Source organism: Nerophis ophidion, linkage group LG11 (genome assembly GCF_033978795.1).
Source record: "Nerophis ophidion isolate RoL-2023_Sa linkage group LG11, RoL_Noph_v1.0, whole genome shotgun sequence".
NCBI classification, from domain to species: domain Eukaryota; kingdom Metazoa; phylum Chordata; class Actinopteri; order Syngnathiformes; family Syngnathidae; genus Nerophis; species Nerophis ophidion.
The window spans coordinates 28,645,313-28,664,138 of record NC_084621.1 but is presented as its reverse complement, the minus strand read 5'-3'; the positions used below and the strand labels follow the sequence as shown (position 1 = coordinate 28,664,138).

Below are 18,826 nucleotides of genomic sequence, written 5' to 3'. Positions count from 1 at the left end.
GGGCATCTACATCAACAATATGATTTGCCTGAGAAGCTGTACAGGACAAAAAAAGAAATGAAAAAATTTCAACGAAAAAAATTGTTTTTACATATACAAATATAAACATTTTTTAAATTGTATTTAGTTTTTTTAAATCTATTTTTAGGTTCATTATCTGATGGGTAGTAGTTCAAGCATACAGTAAATTTGTACTCACATGTTTACTATGTCCTAATTTATATTGTAATTTTATTTATACCATGTTTTTTTTATTAAATAATGCATTTTATTAGTACTTATTATTTTTGTATTGTTTTCCTATATTGTTAAGATGCTACACATGTTTAAATTTCGAATTCAAACCTGTGATGTCACTGCCAAAGAATGGAAGTATGTCACCGCTTTGGAATATTTACAATAAAAACACAACAAAAAAAAAAATTATTGCCAATACTTCAGAATAATTCCCGACAATAAAATGTTTATGTAAATTACAATATTCTGACGTACATCTTATCATACAACTGATACTAATAATTGTTTAAAACAGTTTAAAAATGAAAACTATATCAACAAGCTGTCATGCCTGTAAATCAGTTTATGTTTGATCATGTTTATGTTTTGTTTTTGGACTCTTGTTTCCCGTTTTGCACTTCCTGATTTTGTTTGTCTCCATAGTTATGCATTAGTTTCCACCTCGTCTCCAAGTCACATCCCTGCCCTCAGCCCCACACCTGTTTCTCATCACCATAGCCATTATTTAAGTAATTTGTTTTCTGTTCCTCAGTTTGGGAACTTTGCATTCTACTGCTATTGCTTGCATACTGCTTACTGCTTGCTGCTCCAACCTTTATGCCATGCTACTCGGTTTTGTCCACGTCAAGTAAGTTTTTGTTATTTAAAGGGGAACATTATCACCAAACCTTTGCAAGCGTAATATATACCTTGATGTTGCAGAAAAAAGACCATGTATTTTTTTAAACCGATTTCCGAACTCTAAATGGGTGAATTTTGGCAAATTAAACGCCTTTCTGTTTATCGGTCATTTAGCGATGACGTCAGAACGTGACGTCACCGAGGTAACACACCCGCCATATTCATTTTCACATTACAAACACCGCGTCTCAGCTCTGTTATTTTCCGTTTTTTCGACTATTTTTTGGAACCTTGGAGACATCATGCCTCGTTGGTGTATTGTCGGAGGGTGTAACAACACTAACAGGGAGGGATTCAAGTTGCACCACTGGCAAGAAATCTGCCGCCAGACCCCCATTGAATGTACCAGAGTGTCTTCACATTTGACCGGCGATGCTAAGACAGACATGGCACAGAGATGTATGGATAACCTGCAGATGCATTTGCAACGGTTAAGTCAACGAAATCACAAAGGTGAGTTTTGTTGATGTTGTTGACTTATGTGCTAATCAGACATATTTGGTCACGCCATGACTGCCAGCTAATCGATGCTAACATGCTACGCCAATCGATGCTAACATGCTATTTACGCTAGCTGTATGTACATTTGAAACTAGATACCCACATTTAATGCGAAACAAACACTTACCAATCGACGGATGTAAGTTGCTCCAGTGTCACAAGATGCGAAAGTCCTGATCGTTTGGTCTGCACATTTTGCCGGCGATGCTAATAAGGCAGCCATGCTATGGGCCACTTCATTAGGTACACCCCCGCTATGGCCGAATAGCGTCAATAGCTATTCGTTCAATAGCTTCAATTTCTTCTTCATTTTCATTTTCATTATCTGCCTCCATACTCCGACCATCTGTTTCAGTATATGCGTAATCTGTTGAATCGCTTAGGCCCGCTGAAATCCGAGTCTGAATCCGAGCTAATGTCGCTATATCTTGCTGTGGTAACCGCCATGTTGTTTGTATTGACAGCCCTGTATGACGTCACAGGGAAATGGATAGTGGTTTCAAAGATAACGAAAATAAGGCACTTTAAAGCTTTATTTAGGGATATTCCGGGACTGGTAAAATTTTGAAAAAAAATTAAAAAAATACAACAAGCCACTGGGAACTGATTTTTATTGTTTTTAACCCTTTTGAAATTGGGATAATGTTCCCCTTTAAGCCATTGTGCTACTTTTGTTTATAGTTCATTATTCATGCCATCGAGCATGGGTTTTTGTTTCATGTTTGTATTTTGTGGTCTAGTATTAGTACCTCCTTGTGAGCGCCCTTTGTTTGCTTTTTTTTTTTGTATTTAGTGCGTAAATAAATGAATCATGTACCTGAATTCACGTCTGGCTCGTTCTTAATTCCCTCTGCATCGAAGAAGCAAAACAAATCCAAGTCACAGTCCTGACACAAGCTAGTCTTTTGAATGGATAAATCAGGGACTTTGAAGCCATTTTTCGGGATATTGCGTGATGTATAAAATTTTGAGAAAAACATCGAAAAATAAAATAAGCCACTGGGAACTGATTTTTATTGGTTTTAACCCTTCAAAATGGTGTTAATGTTCCCCATTAAAATCCAGCTCCCTACAGATGCATTTGATCAAAAATTGCTTCTAATCATAGACAAAATACATTCAAAACACCTTTCAATGGACAAATCATAATATTAATTATCGGTTTTTAACCTCCACCTGGATAAATCGTACCATTTGTACCGTACTAACTATCAGGCAAGCAATACTCAATCAATAACGGACAAACAAACAGCAATCAATGCATAACCTTGAACTTGTTTGTTACGCATAATTAGATGTGCTCCCTCTAGTGCATGGGTGTCAAACTCTGGCCCGTGGCCATATAATTTCATTTGGCCCTTGAGGCAATATCAAATTAACATTGGAGATGGCCCGCCGGTATTATACAGTGGCTGTGTCGCTGTAACACCGCATTCACCGCTAATATTCATACTTGCCAACCCTCCCGATTTTCCCGGGAGACTTCCGAAGTTCAGTGCACCTCCCGAAAATCTCCCTGGGCAACCAATCTCCCGAATATCTCCCGATTTCCACCCGGACAACAATAATGGGGGCCGTGCCTTAAAGGCACTGCCTTTAACGTTCTCTAAAACCTGTCGTCACGTCTGCTTACCTCCATACAAACAGCTTCATAATGTAAGCAGCTTATGCACACTCATAAGTGAATGCAATGCATACTTGGTCAACAGCCATACAGGTGACACTTGAGGGCGGCCGTATAAACAACTTCACCACTGTTACAAATATGTGCCACACTGTGAACCCACACCAAACAAGAATGACAAACACATTTCGGGAGAACATCCGTACCGTAACAGAACAAATACCCAAAACCCTTTGCAGCACTAACTCTTCCGGGACACTATAATACACGCTACCACCTAAAAGGTTAATTTGTTCAACCTTGGCCCGCGACTTTGTTCAGTTTTAAATTTTGGCCCACACTGTATTTGAGTTTGACACCCCTACTCTAGAGGATGAAATGACTGTGCATCACATGACCATTGAAAAAACATGGCTGCTGGTGTGAAAAATATAATTACATCACTTTAATGAAAATGTTTTTTTTTTTTTTTTTTTAATTCAGCTGTAAAAGCTGTGCATCTATTAAGAAATGATTACACTCAATTAGTGCAATCATGTTTGAAAAGAGAGTAGCAGTCGACTTGTTTATCAAAGTGAAAAGATAAACATGCCAGACGCGTGTCGAGGATGCAAATAGTCTGCCGGTCGCTACTGAGTTATTCATGCGGGAGCAGAGGCACATTTGCATAGTTGTTGTTAATAATTAGCGGGCTAACATCCATTTGGACCGTCATGTTTGTGCGAGTGTTTCACAGCACCGACATCGAGCCATGGAAATCATTCCTACGTCGGCATGGGCTGAAGAGCCCTCGCGGGCCTGCTGGTTTGGTCACGCGGCGCCTACTCGGGCTTTGGACGGCCGCCAACAGGTAAGGAGTCGTCATGGTGAGAGGGCGCTGTAATTCAAGCGAAAACAAGCGCAACGACGGCGAGATGTTCCATTGTGGGGCATCTTGTTGTGAGACCAAACACTCGCCTGAAGACAAATACGTGAGAAATTTGCAGCTGCATCGCCCAATAGATGACCGTTTCATAAACAATCTTTGTGTGCGTCGGTGAAGTAAAAAACGGTCTCTCTCATTTTATTGCAACAATAAATCAATAAATACACTAGTTGGTTTTCACTCAGTTTGAATAAACTGCACCGACATTGAAAAATAGACTAAAATAATCACGTAAAGCAATATTCAAACAGTGTTACTGTTCAAATTGTGTGTAATGTTACAGTGCAACAGAAAACATTGATGTTTCCTTGCACTATGCCATTACAAACTGCAGTATTTCTGTCAAAAGCACATCCTGATCAGAGAACGACCTTGTCCGTATCTGCACTGTGAAGTATATTTTCTCCCTTCTAATCTTCTCCAGTTAACGATACACACATTGTCTTTTCATATGCTCTCCCCCCCTCCAAACTGAGCGTACTCCCTCCCACCCACCTTGTAATACAAAGAATAATGCCTCTCTCTTCTATTGCGCACTCCTTACATACCTTGCTATGAATGTGACCTGTGCATTTTGAGATGCTTCTCAAATAACAATTTTGTCTGACTACTTTGTTAGAAAAATTCCAATACAACAGTGGCCAAAAAACTTAAATCAACTTGATAAATAAAACGTCTGCTTTTTTTTTTTTTATGAATACTTAGGTATATTACGCTACTGTATTTTAATGTTGGTCCTGATGGTGGTACTTGGAGAGCAGAGTGTTTTTGAGGGGGAACTTGGTGAAAAAAGTTTGAGAATCACTGGGCTGTGCATATATTTTACATACAAAACAGATATGTAGATTTTCAAACCCCGTTTCCATATGAGTTGGGAAATTGTGTTAGATGTACATATAAATGGAATACAATGATTTTCGATTAATTTTCAACCCACATTCAGTTGAATGCACTACAAAATCAACACATTTGATGTCAAAACTGATAAACATTTTTTTGTTGTTGCAAATAATCATTAAATTAAGAATTTGATGCAAGCAACACGTGACAAAGAAGTTGGGAAAGGTGGCAATAAATACCGATAAAGTTGAGGAATGCTCATCAAACACTTATTTGGAACGTCCCACAGGTGTGCAGGCTAATTGCGAACAGGTGGGTGCCATGATTGGGTGTAAAAACAGCTTCCCATAAAATGCTCAGTCATTCACAAGAAAGGATGGGGCAAGGTACACCCTTTTGTCCACAACTGCGTGAGCAAATAGTCAAACAGTTTAAGAACAACGTTTCTCAAAGTGCAATTGCAAGACATTTAGGGATTTCAACATCTACGGTCCATAATATCATCAAAAGGTTCAGAAAATCTGGAGAAATTACTCCACGTAAGCGACATGGCCGGAAACCAACATTGAATGACCATGACCTTCGATCCCTCATACGGCACTGTATCAAAAACCGACATCAATCTCTAAAGGATATCACCACATGGGCTCAAGAACACTTCAGAAAAACACTGTCGATAAATATAGTTCGTCGCTACATCTGTAAGTGCAAGTTAAAGCTCTACGATGCAAAGTGAATGCCATTTATCAACAACATCCAGAAACGATCACCTAAGATGGACTGATGTAAAGTGGAAAAGTGTTCTGTGGTCTGACGAGTCCACATTTCAAATTGTTTTTGGAAATATCAAGCAAACCATCCAGACTGTTATTGACGCAAAGTTCAAAAGCCAGCATCTGTGATGGTATGGGGGTGCATTAGTGCCCAAGGCATGGGTAACCCACACATCTGTGAAGGCACCATTAATGCTGAAAGGTACATACAGGTTTTGGAACAACATATGCTGCCATCTAAGCGCCGTCTTTTTCATGGACGCCCCTGGTTATTTCAGCAAGACAATGCCAAACCACATTCAGCACGTGTTACAACAGCGTGGCTTCATAAAAAAAAAAGAGTGCGGGTACTTTCCTGGCCTGCCTGCAGTCCAGGACAGTCCGGTATTTTTAACGGCTCTTTTAAGTATTACACCAGATTGTTCCTTATCTTAGTTGTGAGTTGTCTGTTTAGTAGCCTTTTCTAAATTTTCTTTCTTTTTTTTTTTGCACATGCAAATTGTGCTATGGGCTCACCAACCATAGCAGGGGTCATAGAGGTCGGGTGCAATGTGAGCTGAGCGACAGCCGAAGGCAGGGCACTTGGCGGTCCGATCCTCGGCTACAGAAGCTAGCTCTTGGGACGTGGAACGTCACGTCACTGGGGGGGAAAGAGCCTGAGCTAGTGCGCGAAGTCGAGAAATTCCGGCTGGATATAGTCGGACTCACTTCGACGCACAGCAAGGGCTCTGGAACCACTTCGCTCGAGAGGGATTGGACCCTCTTCCACTCTGGCGTTGCCGGCAGTGAGAGGCGACGGGCTGGGGTGGCAATTCTTGTTTCCCCCCGGCTCAAAGCCTGTACGTTGGAGTTTAACCCGGTGGACGAAAGGGTAGCCTCACTCCGCCTTCGGGTGGGGGGACGGGTCCTGACTGTTGTTTGTGCTTATGCACCAAACAGCAGTTCAGAGTACCCACCCTTTTTGGGAACACTCGAGGGAGTACTGGAAAGTGCTCCCCCGGGTGATTCCCTTGTCCTACTGGGAGACTTCAACGCTCACGTTGGCAGCGACAGTGAAACCTGGAGAGGCGTGATTGGGAAGAATGGCCGCCCGGATCTGAACCCGAGTGTTTTTTTGTTATTGGACTTTTGTGCTCGTCACAGTTTGTCCATAACAAACACCATGTTCAAACATAAGGGTGTCCATATGTGCACTTGGCACCAGGACACCCTAGGCCGCAGTTCCATGATCGACTTTGTAGTTGTGTCATCGGATTTGCGGCCTCATGTTTTGGACACTCGGGTGAAGAGAGGGGCGGAGCTTTCTACCGATCACCACCTGGTGGTGAGTTGGCTGCGATGGTGGGGGAGGATGCCGGACAGACCTGGGAGGCCCAAACGCATTGTGAGGGTCTGCTGGGAACGTCTGGCAGAGTCTCCTGTCAGACAAAGTTTCAATTCCCACCTCCGGAAGAACTTTGAACATGTCACGAGGGAGGTACTGGACATTGAGTCCGAGTGGACCATGTTCCGCACCTCTATTGTCGAGGCGGCAGATCGGAGCTGTGGCCGCAAGGTAGTTGGTGCCTGTCGGGGCGGCAATCCTAAAACCCCTTGGTGGACACCAGCGGTGAGGGATGCCGTCAAGCTGAAGAAGGAGTCCTATCGGGTCCTTTTGGCTCATAGGACTCCGGAGGCAGTGGACAGGTACCGACAGGCCAAGCGGTGTGCAGCTTCAGCGGTCGCGGAGGCAAAAACTCGGACATGGGAAGAGTTCGGGGAAGCCATGGAAAACGACTTCCGGACGGCTTCGAAGCGATTCTGGACCACCGTCCGCCGCCTCAGGAAGGGGAAGCAGTGAACTATCAACACTGTGTATGGTGCGGATGGTGTTCTGCTGACCTCGACTGCGGATGTTGTGGATAGGTGGAAGGAATACTTCGAAGACCTCCTCAATCCCACCAACACGTCTTCCTATGAGGAAGCAGTGCCTGGGGAATCTGTGGTGGACTCTCCTATTTCTGGGGCTGAGGTCGCTGAGGTAGTTAAAAAGCTCCTCGGTGGCAAGGCCCCAGGGGTGGACGAGATCCGCCCAGAGTTCCTTAAGGCTCTGGATGCTGTGGGGCTGTCTTGGTTGACAAGACTTTGCAGCATCGCGTGGACATCGGGGGCGGTACCTCTGGATTGGCAGACCGGGGTGGTGGTTCCTCTCTTTAAGAAGGGGGACCGGAGGGTGTGTTCCAACTATCGTGGGATCACACTCCTCAGCCTTCCCGGTAAGGTTTATTCAGGTGTACTGGAGAGGAGGCTACGTCGGATAGTCGAACCTCGGATTCAGGAGGAACAGTGTGGTTTTCGTCCTGGTCGTGGAACTGTGGACCAGCTCTATACTCTCGGCAGGGTTCTTGAGGGTGCATGGGAGTTTGCCCAACCAGTCTACATGTGCTTTGTGGACTTGGAGAAGGCATTCGACCGTGTCCCTCGGGAAGTCCTGTGGGGAGTGCTCAGAGAGTATGGGGTATCAGACTGTCTTATTGTGGCGGTCCGTTCCCTGTACGATCAGTGCCAGAGCTTGGTTCGCATTGCCGGCAGTAAGTCGAACACATTTCCAGTGAGGGTTGGACTCCGCCAAGGCTGTCCTTTGTCACCGATTCTGTTCATAACTTTTATGGACAGAATTTCTAGGCGCAGTCAAGGCGTTGAGGGGTTCCGGTTTGGTAACCGCAGGATTAGGTCTCTGCTTTTTGCAGATGATGTGGTCCTGATGGCTTCATCTGACCGGGATCTTCAGCTCTCGCTGGATCGGTTCGCAGCCGAGTGTGAAGCGACCGGAATGAGAATCAGCACCTCCAAGTCCGAGTCCATGGTTCTCGCCCGGAAAAGGGTGGACTGCCATCTCCGGGTTGGGGAGGAGACCCTGCCCCAAGTGGAGGAGTTCAAGTACCTAGGAGTCTTGTTCACGAGTGAGGGAAGAGTGGATCGTGAGATCGACAGGCGGATCGGTGCGGCGTCTTCAGTAATGCGGACGTTGTATCGATCCGTTGTGGTGAAGAAGGAGCTGAGCCGGAAGGCAAAGCTCTCAATTTACCGGTCGATCTACGTTCCCATCCTCACCTATGGTCATGAGCTTTGGGTCATGACCGAAAGGATAAGATCACGGGTACAAGCCGCCGAAATGAGTTTCCTCCGCCGTGTGGCGGGGCTCTCCCTTAGAGATAGGGTGAGAAGCTCTGCCATCCGGGAGGGACTCAAAGTAAAGCCGCTGCTCCTCCACATCGAGAGGAGCCAGATGAGGTGGTTCGGGCATCTGGTCAGGATGCCACCCGAACGCCTCCCTAGGGAGGTGTTTAGGGCACGTCCAACCGGTAGGAGGCCACGGGGAAGACCCAGGACACGTTGGGAAGACTATGTCTCCCGGCTGGCCTGGGAACGCCTCGGGATCCCCCGGGAAGAGCTAGACGAAGTGGCTGGGGAGAGGGAAGTCTGGGTTTCCCTGCTTAGGCTGTTGCCCCCGCGACCCGACCTCGGATAAGCGGAAGATGATGGATGGATGGATGGATGGAAATTGTAACATTGGAAATTGTCCACTCTTCACGTGCCTGCCACCGAAGGTAACTGGACTAAAAACTGAGTCAGAGTTCAAGGAAATTTAGCAGCATTTGAATTAACAGGCATAAAATATGAAAACCCTCCCAAATATATTACACTATCTATATCTATTCATACATTATATTACTATTTATTTTCACGTGCATTTACGGAATCTGGTCAACTTCCGTTGTTTTCAATTTATCAAACTGTGCATGCAAGTAGCATTGGGGCCACATTAGCGCCTGTCCGCGTTTACACTTGAGTCTGTAAAAAATCTGACATCTAAAAAATCAGATTTAGGCCACTTTGGCCTGTAATGTAATCGTACTTTATATGATGGAATACACTTTACACTAAAAAACTGGCAGCTCAGTCAACAGAAATTTATCGGGGGAAAAAAAACATGTGGTACCGTTTTTTCATTTACATTAATCCACCATAAACACAACAACCATTTATTGTTACAAAAAAAAATGGTAGCAGCAGTACAATTTTTCTATTTATAGTACTACCCTTAGATTTTGCAGTATAATTCTGTCGACTGAGCTGCCAGGTTTTTAATGTACAAACCCCGTTTCCATATGAGTTGGGAAATTGTCTTAGATGTAAATATAAACAGAATACAATGATTTGCAAATCCTTTTCAACCCATATTCAATTGAATTGCCTACAAAGACAAGATATTTGATGTTCAAACTCATAAACTTTTATTTTTTTATTTTTTTGCAAATAATAATTAACTTAGAATTTCATGGCTGCAACACGTGCCAAAGTAATTGGGAAAGGGCATGTTCACCACTGTGTTACATCACCTTTTCTTTTAACAACACTTAATAAACGTTTGGGAACTGAGGAAACTAACTGTTGAAGCTTTGAAAGTGAAATTCTTTGCCATTTTTGTTTTATGTAGAGCTTCATGACTGAAGTTCTGATATCAACCAAAGCTCCTCATCCCACCCCCCGGATTGTAAATAATGTAAATAATTCAATGTACATACTATGATGATTAACTTGTGTGATGACTGTATTATGTTGATAGTATATATTTGTACCATGAATTGATTAACGTGCACCCTGACTTAAACAAGTTGAAAAACTTATTCGGGTGTTACCATTTAGTGGTCAATTGTACGGAATATGTACTGTACTGTGCAATCTACTAATAAAAGTATCAATCAATCAGTCGTTCAACAGTCCGGAACTCAATATCAATACTGTTTGACAGGTGAGACTGAAAAATACTTTTGATGGTATTTGGTCGTAATAACATAAAGATGGCGGCCAGGAGGCGGAATGTGCAGTGGAGCGGAGAGGTGGGGCGCGCTTGGAGCGACGCTGCGGCAATCCGAGTCAGGTGCGTAGATCACACACCCGCTCTCAATCCCTGCATCTTCTCCTGCAGCATAAAAGGGGAGAAGGAGGAGCGATCGGGGCAGAAGAAGTAGGAGAAATAGCAGACGAACAAGATGATCGAGCCGAGACGAAAGATGAGCCCCCGAGGAAGACGGAGTCACCGGCGACCGAAAGGCCAGCCGAGTCGAGTAGCAGAGGAGGAAGCGCTGGAAATCGGCGCGACCAACTGGGACCCAGAATCATTTATTGAAACAATAAACAAGAGTCAAACCTGCTCAGCGATGTCCGTCCTCAATGATCTATGCAACCCACACGATGACGACAGGAAGTCTTTCACACAAGTATACCAAGCAAGATGTACACGGTAAAACAGGGCTGCGACTCCTCACCCTCGACCCAACATACTGTAAAACAAACAAGAGTAAAATAAACAAGTGGTAAGCCCACTTCAAATGCTTAATGAGACACTGTACCTTGATATACTGTAATTCTGTGCAAATCATTGTCTCCTGTGCACATTTAAAGAAAGTGAACAGTCTGTGATTCCTGCAATACTGTCAGTCTTTTAAGTTTTTATTTTTGGTTTGTTGTAGTTGTTCACACGTTGAATAGCTTTTATTTTTCTATCGATACACAGCAGTTGCGGGCCATGCGTTTCCCACCTAGGCCTTCAGTGATGTCCGACTTAAATGATTACCTCTCAAAATACCATAGTTGATGTCACCACATGAGCATTGCTGGAGGAATACCATACAGGAACACATTTACACCCGACTGGACATTGATCCACCTCAATAGTGTACAAAACAAGTTATTTTCTGGCGCATTTAAAAATCAATTAAAACTTATAAGCAATTAAAACATATCTTATGTGGTACTTTCATCTCCGTAATATCGCTAAAATTCGCCCCATTTTGTCCACTAAAGACGCTGAGATCATTATCCATGTGTTTGTTATGTCTCGCCTCGATTACTGTAACGTATAATTTTCGGGTCTCCCCATGTCTAGCGTTAAAAGATTACAGTTAGTACAAAATGCGGCTGCTAGACTTTTGACAAGAACAAGAAAGTTTGATCATATTACGCCTATACTGGCTCACCTGCACTGGCTTCCTGTGCACTTAAGATGTGACTTTAAGGTTTTACTACTTACGTATAAAATACTACACGGTCTAGCTCCATCCTGTCTTGCCGATTGTATTGTACCATATGTCCCGGCAAGAAATCTGCCTTCAAAGGACTCCGGCTGATTAGTGATTCCTAAAGCCCAAAAAAAGTCTGCGGGCTATAGAGCGTTTTCCGTTCGGGCTCCAGTACTCTGGAATGCCCTCTCGGTAACAGTTCGAGATGCTACCTCAGTAGAAGCATTTAAGTCTCACCTTAAAACTCATTTGTATACTCTAGCCTTTAAATAGACCTCCTTTTTAGACCAGTTGATCTGCGCTTCTTTTCTTTTTCTCCTCTTTCCCCCCCTCCCTTGCGAAGGGGGTCCGGTCCAATGGCCATGGATAAAGTACTGGCTGTCCAGAGTCGGGACCCAGGATGGACCGCTCATTGGGACCCAGGATGGACCGCTTGCCTGTGTATCGGTTGGGGACATCTCTACGATGCTGATCCGACTCCGCTTGGGATGGTTTCTTGTGGACGGGACTCTCGCTGCTGTCTTGGATCCGCTTTGAACTGAACTCTCGCGGCTGTGTTAGAGCCACTATGGATTGAACTTTCACAGTATCATGTTAGACCCGCTCGACATCCATTGCTTTCGGTCCCCTAGGGAAGGGGGTTGCCCACATTTGTGGTCCTCTCCAAGGTTCTCATAGTCATCATTGTCACCGACGTCCCACTGAGTGTGAGTTTTCCTTGCCCTTATGTGGGTTCTTCCGAGGATGTCGTAGTCGTAGTGGTTTGTGCAGTCCTTTGAGACATTTGTGATTTAGGGCTATATAAAAAAACATTGATTGATACTGTCAAAACAAAAATTGCAAAAAAACATTTTAAAAGTGAAAAAACAAATATTTGAACTCCCAATTTATTGCATATATTCGACCTCATAATAAGCCAGTGGTACCCCTCGTGGTCGGCTTATTCGAGTGGAAATAGCGGGCATTTCCCCATTTCATCGCCTCACAAGATGTAGTTTTGCTTTAAATATCCTTCTTGAAAATGGCCTTGCAAATATATATCTGCCACCTAATCAACGTTTTGTTCTCCTTCTCTGCTATCCCGGTCTGGCTACGGCGCAACACTTCCCGCTTCCTGCTAAATTGAAACTTGTGAATGGATACTCACTTTGGAATGACAAGTGTGTATTCAATCACAGTCTCGTTAACATTAGGTTACTGCCAACAACTTGTGATCTGATTGGCAATCGCAACTGTCTCTCAGCTATGTGTTCCAATCACAGGATGCGTAAATGTCACGTTCAACGTGAGGCCATCTAGAATGCCTTACTGACAAGAACTCATGATCTGATTGGGTACCGCAACTGTCTATCAACTCTATGTCCCCGTTCACTGACAGCGCACAGACGCCAGCATTGTTGATTCTGAATGCTCAGGGCAGATTTTGTACAGCATGGCAACATAATCTATCTGAATTCTGATTGGATACAAACTCCAAACTAAAAACAACAGCACTGAAGGAGCATAATATGACATGAAGAGAATATAAATACTTTTAGATATCTAGGGATGGTTTGTTGAGTCAGCACATGATAAATATGTGGAAATGACAAATGCAGTAGTTGATACATTGAGGTTTTTTTTATGCTCTATTACTGGTATCGGTTTCAAAAAGTAAAATTTATGACTTTCTCCGCTGTACGGAGTGTTACATGTACGTAGGGAGAAGAACAGAGCGCCAATCAACCTTAAAGGCACTGCCTTTGCGTGCCAGCCCAATCACATAATATCTACGGCTTTTCACACACACACAAGTGAATGCATGCATACTTGGTCAACAGCCGTACAGGTCACACTGAGGGTGGCCGTATAAAAAACTTTAACACTGTTACAAATATGCGCCACACTGTGAACCCACATCAAACAAGAATGACAAACACATTTTGGGAGAACACCCGCACCGTAACACAACATTAACACAACAGAACAAATACCCAAAACCCATTGCAGCACTAACTCTTCCGGGACGCTACAATATACACACTCCGCTACCCCTCCAACCCCGCCCACCTCAACCTCCTCATGCTCTCTCAGGGAGAGCACATCCCAAATTCCAAGTTGCTGTTTTGAGGCACTGCGATGAGGTGGCGACTGATCCAGGGTGTACACCGCCTACCGCCCGAATGCAGCTGAGATAGGCTCCAGCGACCCCAAAATGGACAAGCGGTAGAAAATGGATGGAAGGATGGGTGTTTTGAGGCATGTTAAAAACAATTATGCACTTTATGACTTCAATAATAAATATGGCACTGCAAGGTTGGCATTTTTTTCCATAACTTGAGTTGATTTATTTTTGGAAAACCTTGTTACATTGTTTAATGCATCACAACAGAATCAGGCATAAAAATGTGTTAATTCCACGACTGTACATTTTGGTATCGGTTGATATCGGAATCGGTAATTAAGAGTTGGACAATATCGGAATATCGGATAATGGCAAAAAAAAGCCATTATTGAACATCACTAAACAGCAGTGCCTATGATGGCGAAAGTGGGAATCGATCCCAGAACCCTCAAGTTACTGGCACAGCCGGTGCACCAAAAGTTCTACGATGCCCCACGATGTAGTCTTAGTTGTATTTTTAAGTTATTAAGCCATGATTTTACCCGTCAGGCCCACGTGGGAAAAGATTATCCTCCATGCGGCCCCTGAGCTAAAATGAGTCTGAAGGTTAAAAAAAATGTATATATTCTATTGGTTTCAAAAATTAAAAATATCAAAATGGCCCGCGCATGCTTTCATTTTTCAGTGGCCGTTACCGAAGAAATGCGCTTTGTGAAGTTTGGTCTATTTCTGTTAATTTACAAAGCAGATCTGCCACATGCAAAATGGCTGACTCACTGACGTATCACGTCTACGTAATTACAGTATGTTTATATTTGTAGTTCTTCACGCCTCTAATACATCGCTTTTCAAGTTCTAATCCCAAATATGTGGGTATTTACATAGTTTCTGGGATGAAAACAAAATGAATGTAGTATTTCTTTGTAAAGGCGCACCGCCAACTACTGGCCTGGCATGCAAATTACATCATTTTCAGTGGTTTTCCGACAGGGACTGTTTTGTCTCTCTTTTTTCAAACTGTCAGGTTCAGACACTGATGACATCTATTAAACAGACGAGAAGCAAGGAATCACACAGAGACAGAGTTCAATTAGGCTCAATGAGAAGACGCGTGTTTTGGGCTGTATTCTAGTTACAGATCCAAACTACGTTCTAATAGTCCAGCCCGCATGCTTCCTGTATTTATTTGGAAGGTCCCTGGTTACATCACTGAAGTTGTCGCCGAGGGAAGGGGGTAATCTCGACAACTCCAGTTAGACACAATATATGATTATACAAAAATGCAAATGTGTTGACGCTGGTGCTGTCACCTTGTCTCTGCTCTGTCTGCGTCATGGCGGTGTTCGACCTTTTCAGTCAGCAGGCCGTTTCTGGAAAAAAAACACTGATATGAGCAATCTTTTGGATTGCCAGCTTTGCACAGACAAAGAAAAATACAATTTCAGCACAATTGACAATAATTAGCAACGGCCCTTAAGCAAAAAAGTTGTGTGATAATATATACATAATTATTCCAACACAAACACTTGGTTGTTGAGGTCTCAAAGTACCTTCAGACAACATGGACCCAGAACTCCTCGGGTTCTGGGATTTGGGCCACCGTAGCATTACACACAGTTTGAACAGTAACACTGTGTTTGAATATTTAATGAGGTGATTCTTTAATGTATCAGTGGAGGAAGCAGTTTGGGAACCACTGCCCTAATGCAATTTGTCTGCTCGTCCCCTTAGATCGAGATCGTGCACAAGAACCAGGCTCGCATGCTGTTGGGTCCTCAGCAGAGCCGAAGCTTCTTCTCCTCCCTGGTCAGAAGACGGCGGGCCGAGAGCAAAGACTGACGCGTTAAGATTTAGCGAGCCTCAAGAGTCCACATTAGGGACCACAGAGCAGACGACACGGGGCGTCCTGACTTTGCACGCCTGGAGACGTGGACGAGGAGCGTCATTGCCTGCTTGATAGCTCAGAATGCAGTAGCAAACTGTAGGTTGTGTTTGTGTGTCGCCTTCAGCATCAAGACCACCTTTGACCCGCAGTCAGGTGGGTTCTGGGCCGGATGTGTAGTTCTTAACGCTGACTTGTTGGGAGTTGACGTGACTTTAGAACAAAACCAAAGGGTTTTGTTTTGTCATTCTTGCTGTTGTGATCGGTGCCATGTTGCCAAAAGAGGAATGTGTTTCTATTTATTTATTTATTCAGATTTGGCTGTGTTGTTGACGTTTTGAACCGGTTTGTAGCATCCGCTCACTTTCTCTTTCTCCTCCATGGCTCCATCCTGCTACTTGCTATTGATTGTTCATAAAAAGACATGCATGCCTCGTGTGCATGCTTGACACCTACTGCTCACTTGGAACACATCAAACTGCATCTACTGAACATATAGTTGTTATTTTTAATATAATTGTTATTCTGACCACTTATTGTAGTCCAAAGGAGGGCACAAGGATCTTCCATACACATGCAGATTTTATTTCTTTACGTGTCAATGCCAATCAACATTTCCAAAACAATGGTCATTCCACCAAATCAATGTAATTTGCTTTTTGTAACTCTTAAAATAAACATACTTTTCATTTTTCCAACTCTAAATATGATAATACTCATACTTAAAATGCGTACTCGTCAAATTGTACGAAGTTCCAAAGCAAAAATAATAGGACTGAAAGTAACAAAAGTGAGGTGCTATAGCAACATGGCATTTACACTAATAGCATGTTGACACTGAGCACATATGTGATTCAACAAAATATATATTATATATACATACACATATATATATATATATATATATATATATATATATATATATATATATATATATATATATATATATATATATATATATATATATATATATATATCTTGATTTGATTATCCAGAGAATAGTGATCGATACCGTGGTAGAGCGCAATATGAATGTGTGGGAAAAATCACAAGACTACTTCATCTCTACAGAACTGTTTCATGAGGGGTTCCCTCAATCATCAAAAAAAAAAAAAAAAAATCTCCTGATGATTGAGGGAACCCCTCATGAAACAGTTCTGTAGAGATGAAGTAGTCTTGTGATATATATATATATATATATATATATATATATATATATATAGATACACACATATATATGTATATATATATTTATATATACATATATATGTATATATATATACATATATATGTATATATATATTTATATATACATATATATGTATATATACATATATATGTATATATATATATATATGTTTATATATATATATACATATGTTTATATATATATATATACACATACATATGTATGTATGTATATTACTTGTTCACTGTATGTGAACAAGTAATATACTTTTATATATATATATATACATATATAAATGTATTTATATTCTTATATGCACATATACACTGTACATACATACATATATATGTACACATATACACTTATATATACACACATACTTTATATACATATTTGCATACACAAATAGGATCCCCTGTGTATGTATGTATGTATGTATGTATGTATGTATGTATATATATATATATATATATATATATATATATATATATATATATATATATATATGGAAAAGTTATTAAATAGATGACATTTTTTAAGAAAATAAATGTAAATTTGAGTTAGTGCAAGGAGTAACACAAATATGTAAAATATATATATATATTACCATTTAAATTATTATATTTCATAGTGCAGGGATTTTACCAAGCACGGACAGGCAACAAATTATATTTTGTAACTTGTATTAATCTTTTAAAATCCATTCACTAAAAAAATGCACAAATAAAAAAGCAATGTTTTTCTTTTTGTTTTACTGGGGACACAAATAGTATTGATTGGGGGAAAAGACTATTGACATAAACACAACATGCTTGAATGTCCATGTATTTCAGTGGCTGTTCAACACACAGTACCTACGTGATGTTCCATTTTGACACTACTACAGAGCAGCATGGCGTGATCAATGTCGTCTTTCCACTCCTTGCATGTTCCCAAGCAGTCATTGGGCTGCTTCAACACTTTCAGCCTGTTTGGTTTGTATTCAGCCAAATTTGTATTTTTTAAACATTATCTTCCTTTTCTGCGTTATACTCTTCGGGGCGAAAAAACAACAACCGATGTGTTCTGCGTTATAGGGCGGGAAAATAATGCTTGCTGATGTAAACTGAGAAATTAAAAAACTAAATTACTTGTATAAAATGGTCTTTCTAGTGTTGCTTCGCGACAATCACTTTTTGATGTGTTGGTTACTTCCTGTGTGAGACGCTGCAGTTCAACTTCAGTCTCATTTTGTGTGATTACAAAACAATGCAGTTTACTGTCTGTGTCAGGTGACTCCACCTGCGCTTCACATCAGATCTTCGTCATCTGCTTGGATCCAAGATGGCATCGGACCAGCGTGACCGCCACCCACTTCCGTCCTTACGTCCGCCTTTCAAGCAGAGTGTTGAGCGTTAAAAGCTCGCACCCGGCCTTCAATCTATTGCAACTTCTACTCTTCCCAAACTTTACCGCAGAGTCTTCCAAGACTGAATAGTCCGGTTGTGATCGATTAAAGGCCTACTGAAACCCACTACTACCCACCACGCAGTCTGATAGTTTATATATCAATGATGAAATATTAACATTGCAACACATGCCAATACAGCCTTTTTAGTTTACTAAACTACAATTTTAAATTTCCTGGGAGTTTCGTCTTGAAAACGCCGTGTAATGATGAAGTGTACGCAAGACGTCACAGGTTTTAAGGAAATATGAGCGCTGCACACACACACAGCTATAAGTCGTCTGCTTTAACCGCATAATTACACAGTATTTTGGAGATCTGTGTTGCTGAATCTTTTGCAATTTATTCAATTAATATTGGAGAAGTCACAGTAGAAAGATGGAGTTGGGAAGCTTTAGCCTTTAGCCACACAAACACACGGTGATTCCTTGTTTAAAATTCCCGGAGGTGAAACTTTACTATGGATCACAGCGAACATGGATCCCGACCGAATGTCAACCAGCAGGTTTCAGTGAGAAAATTGTGGTAAAAAGTCGCTTCTTACCGGAGATCAGCTGA

The 18,826-nt window shown here is 42.0% G+C and overlaps 1 protein-coding gene and 1 long non-coding RNA gene across 4 annotated transcripts in view; one reads left to right on the top strand and one right to left on the bottom strand.

Moving 5' to 3' along the window:
* dgkb (diacylglycerol kinase, beta) overlaps positions 1 to 16,545 on the top strand; it is a 259,708-nt gene extending 243,163 nt beyond the window's left edge. For 2 of the 3 annotated variants that reach the window (XM_061915509.1, XM_061915508.1), the window contains one exon: positions 10,554 to 10,778. In XM_061915509.1, the coding sequence (XP_061771493.1) occupies positions 10,554 to 10,754 (201 nt within the window). In that variant the 3' untranslated portion in view covers positions 10,755 to 10,778. Of the gene's footprint in view, positions 1 to 10,553; positions 10,779 to 15,481 lie in introns of those variants that run through there. The other variant, XM_061915511.1, reaches the window with a different exon arrangement.
* LOC133561884 (uncharacterized) overlaps positions 1 to 18,826 on the bottom strand; it is a 54,294-nt gene that overhangs the window by 21,468 nt on the left and 14,000 nt on the right. The window contains exons 2-3 of the long non-coding RNA XR_009808790.1: positions 15,061 to 15,120; positions 10,776 to 10,908 (exon numbers count right to left, since the gene is read on the bottom strand). This is a non-coding gene — a long non-coding RNA (uncharacterized LOC133561884). The remainder of the gene's footprint in view (positions 1 to 10,775; positions 10,909 to 15,060; positions 15,121 to 18,826) is intronic.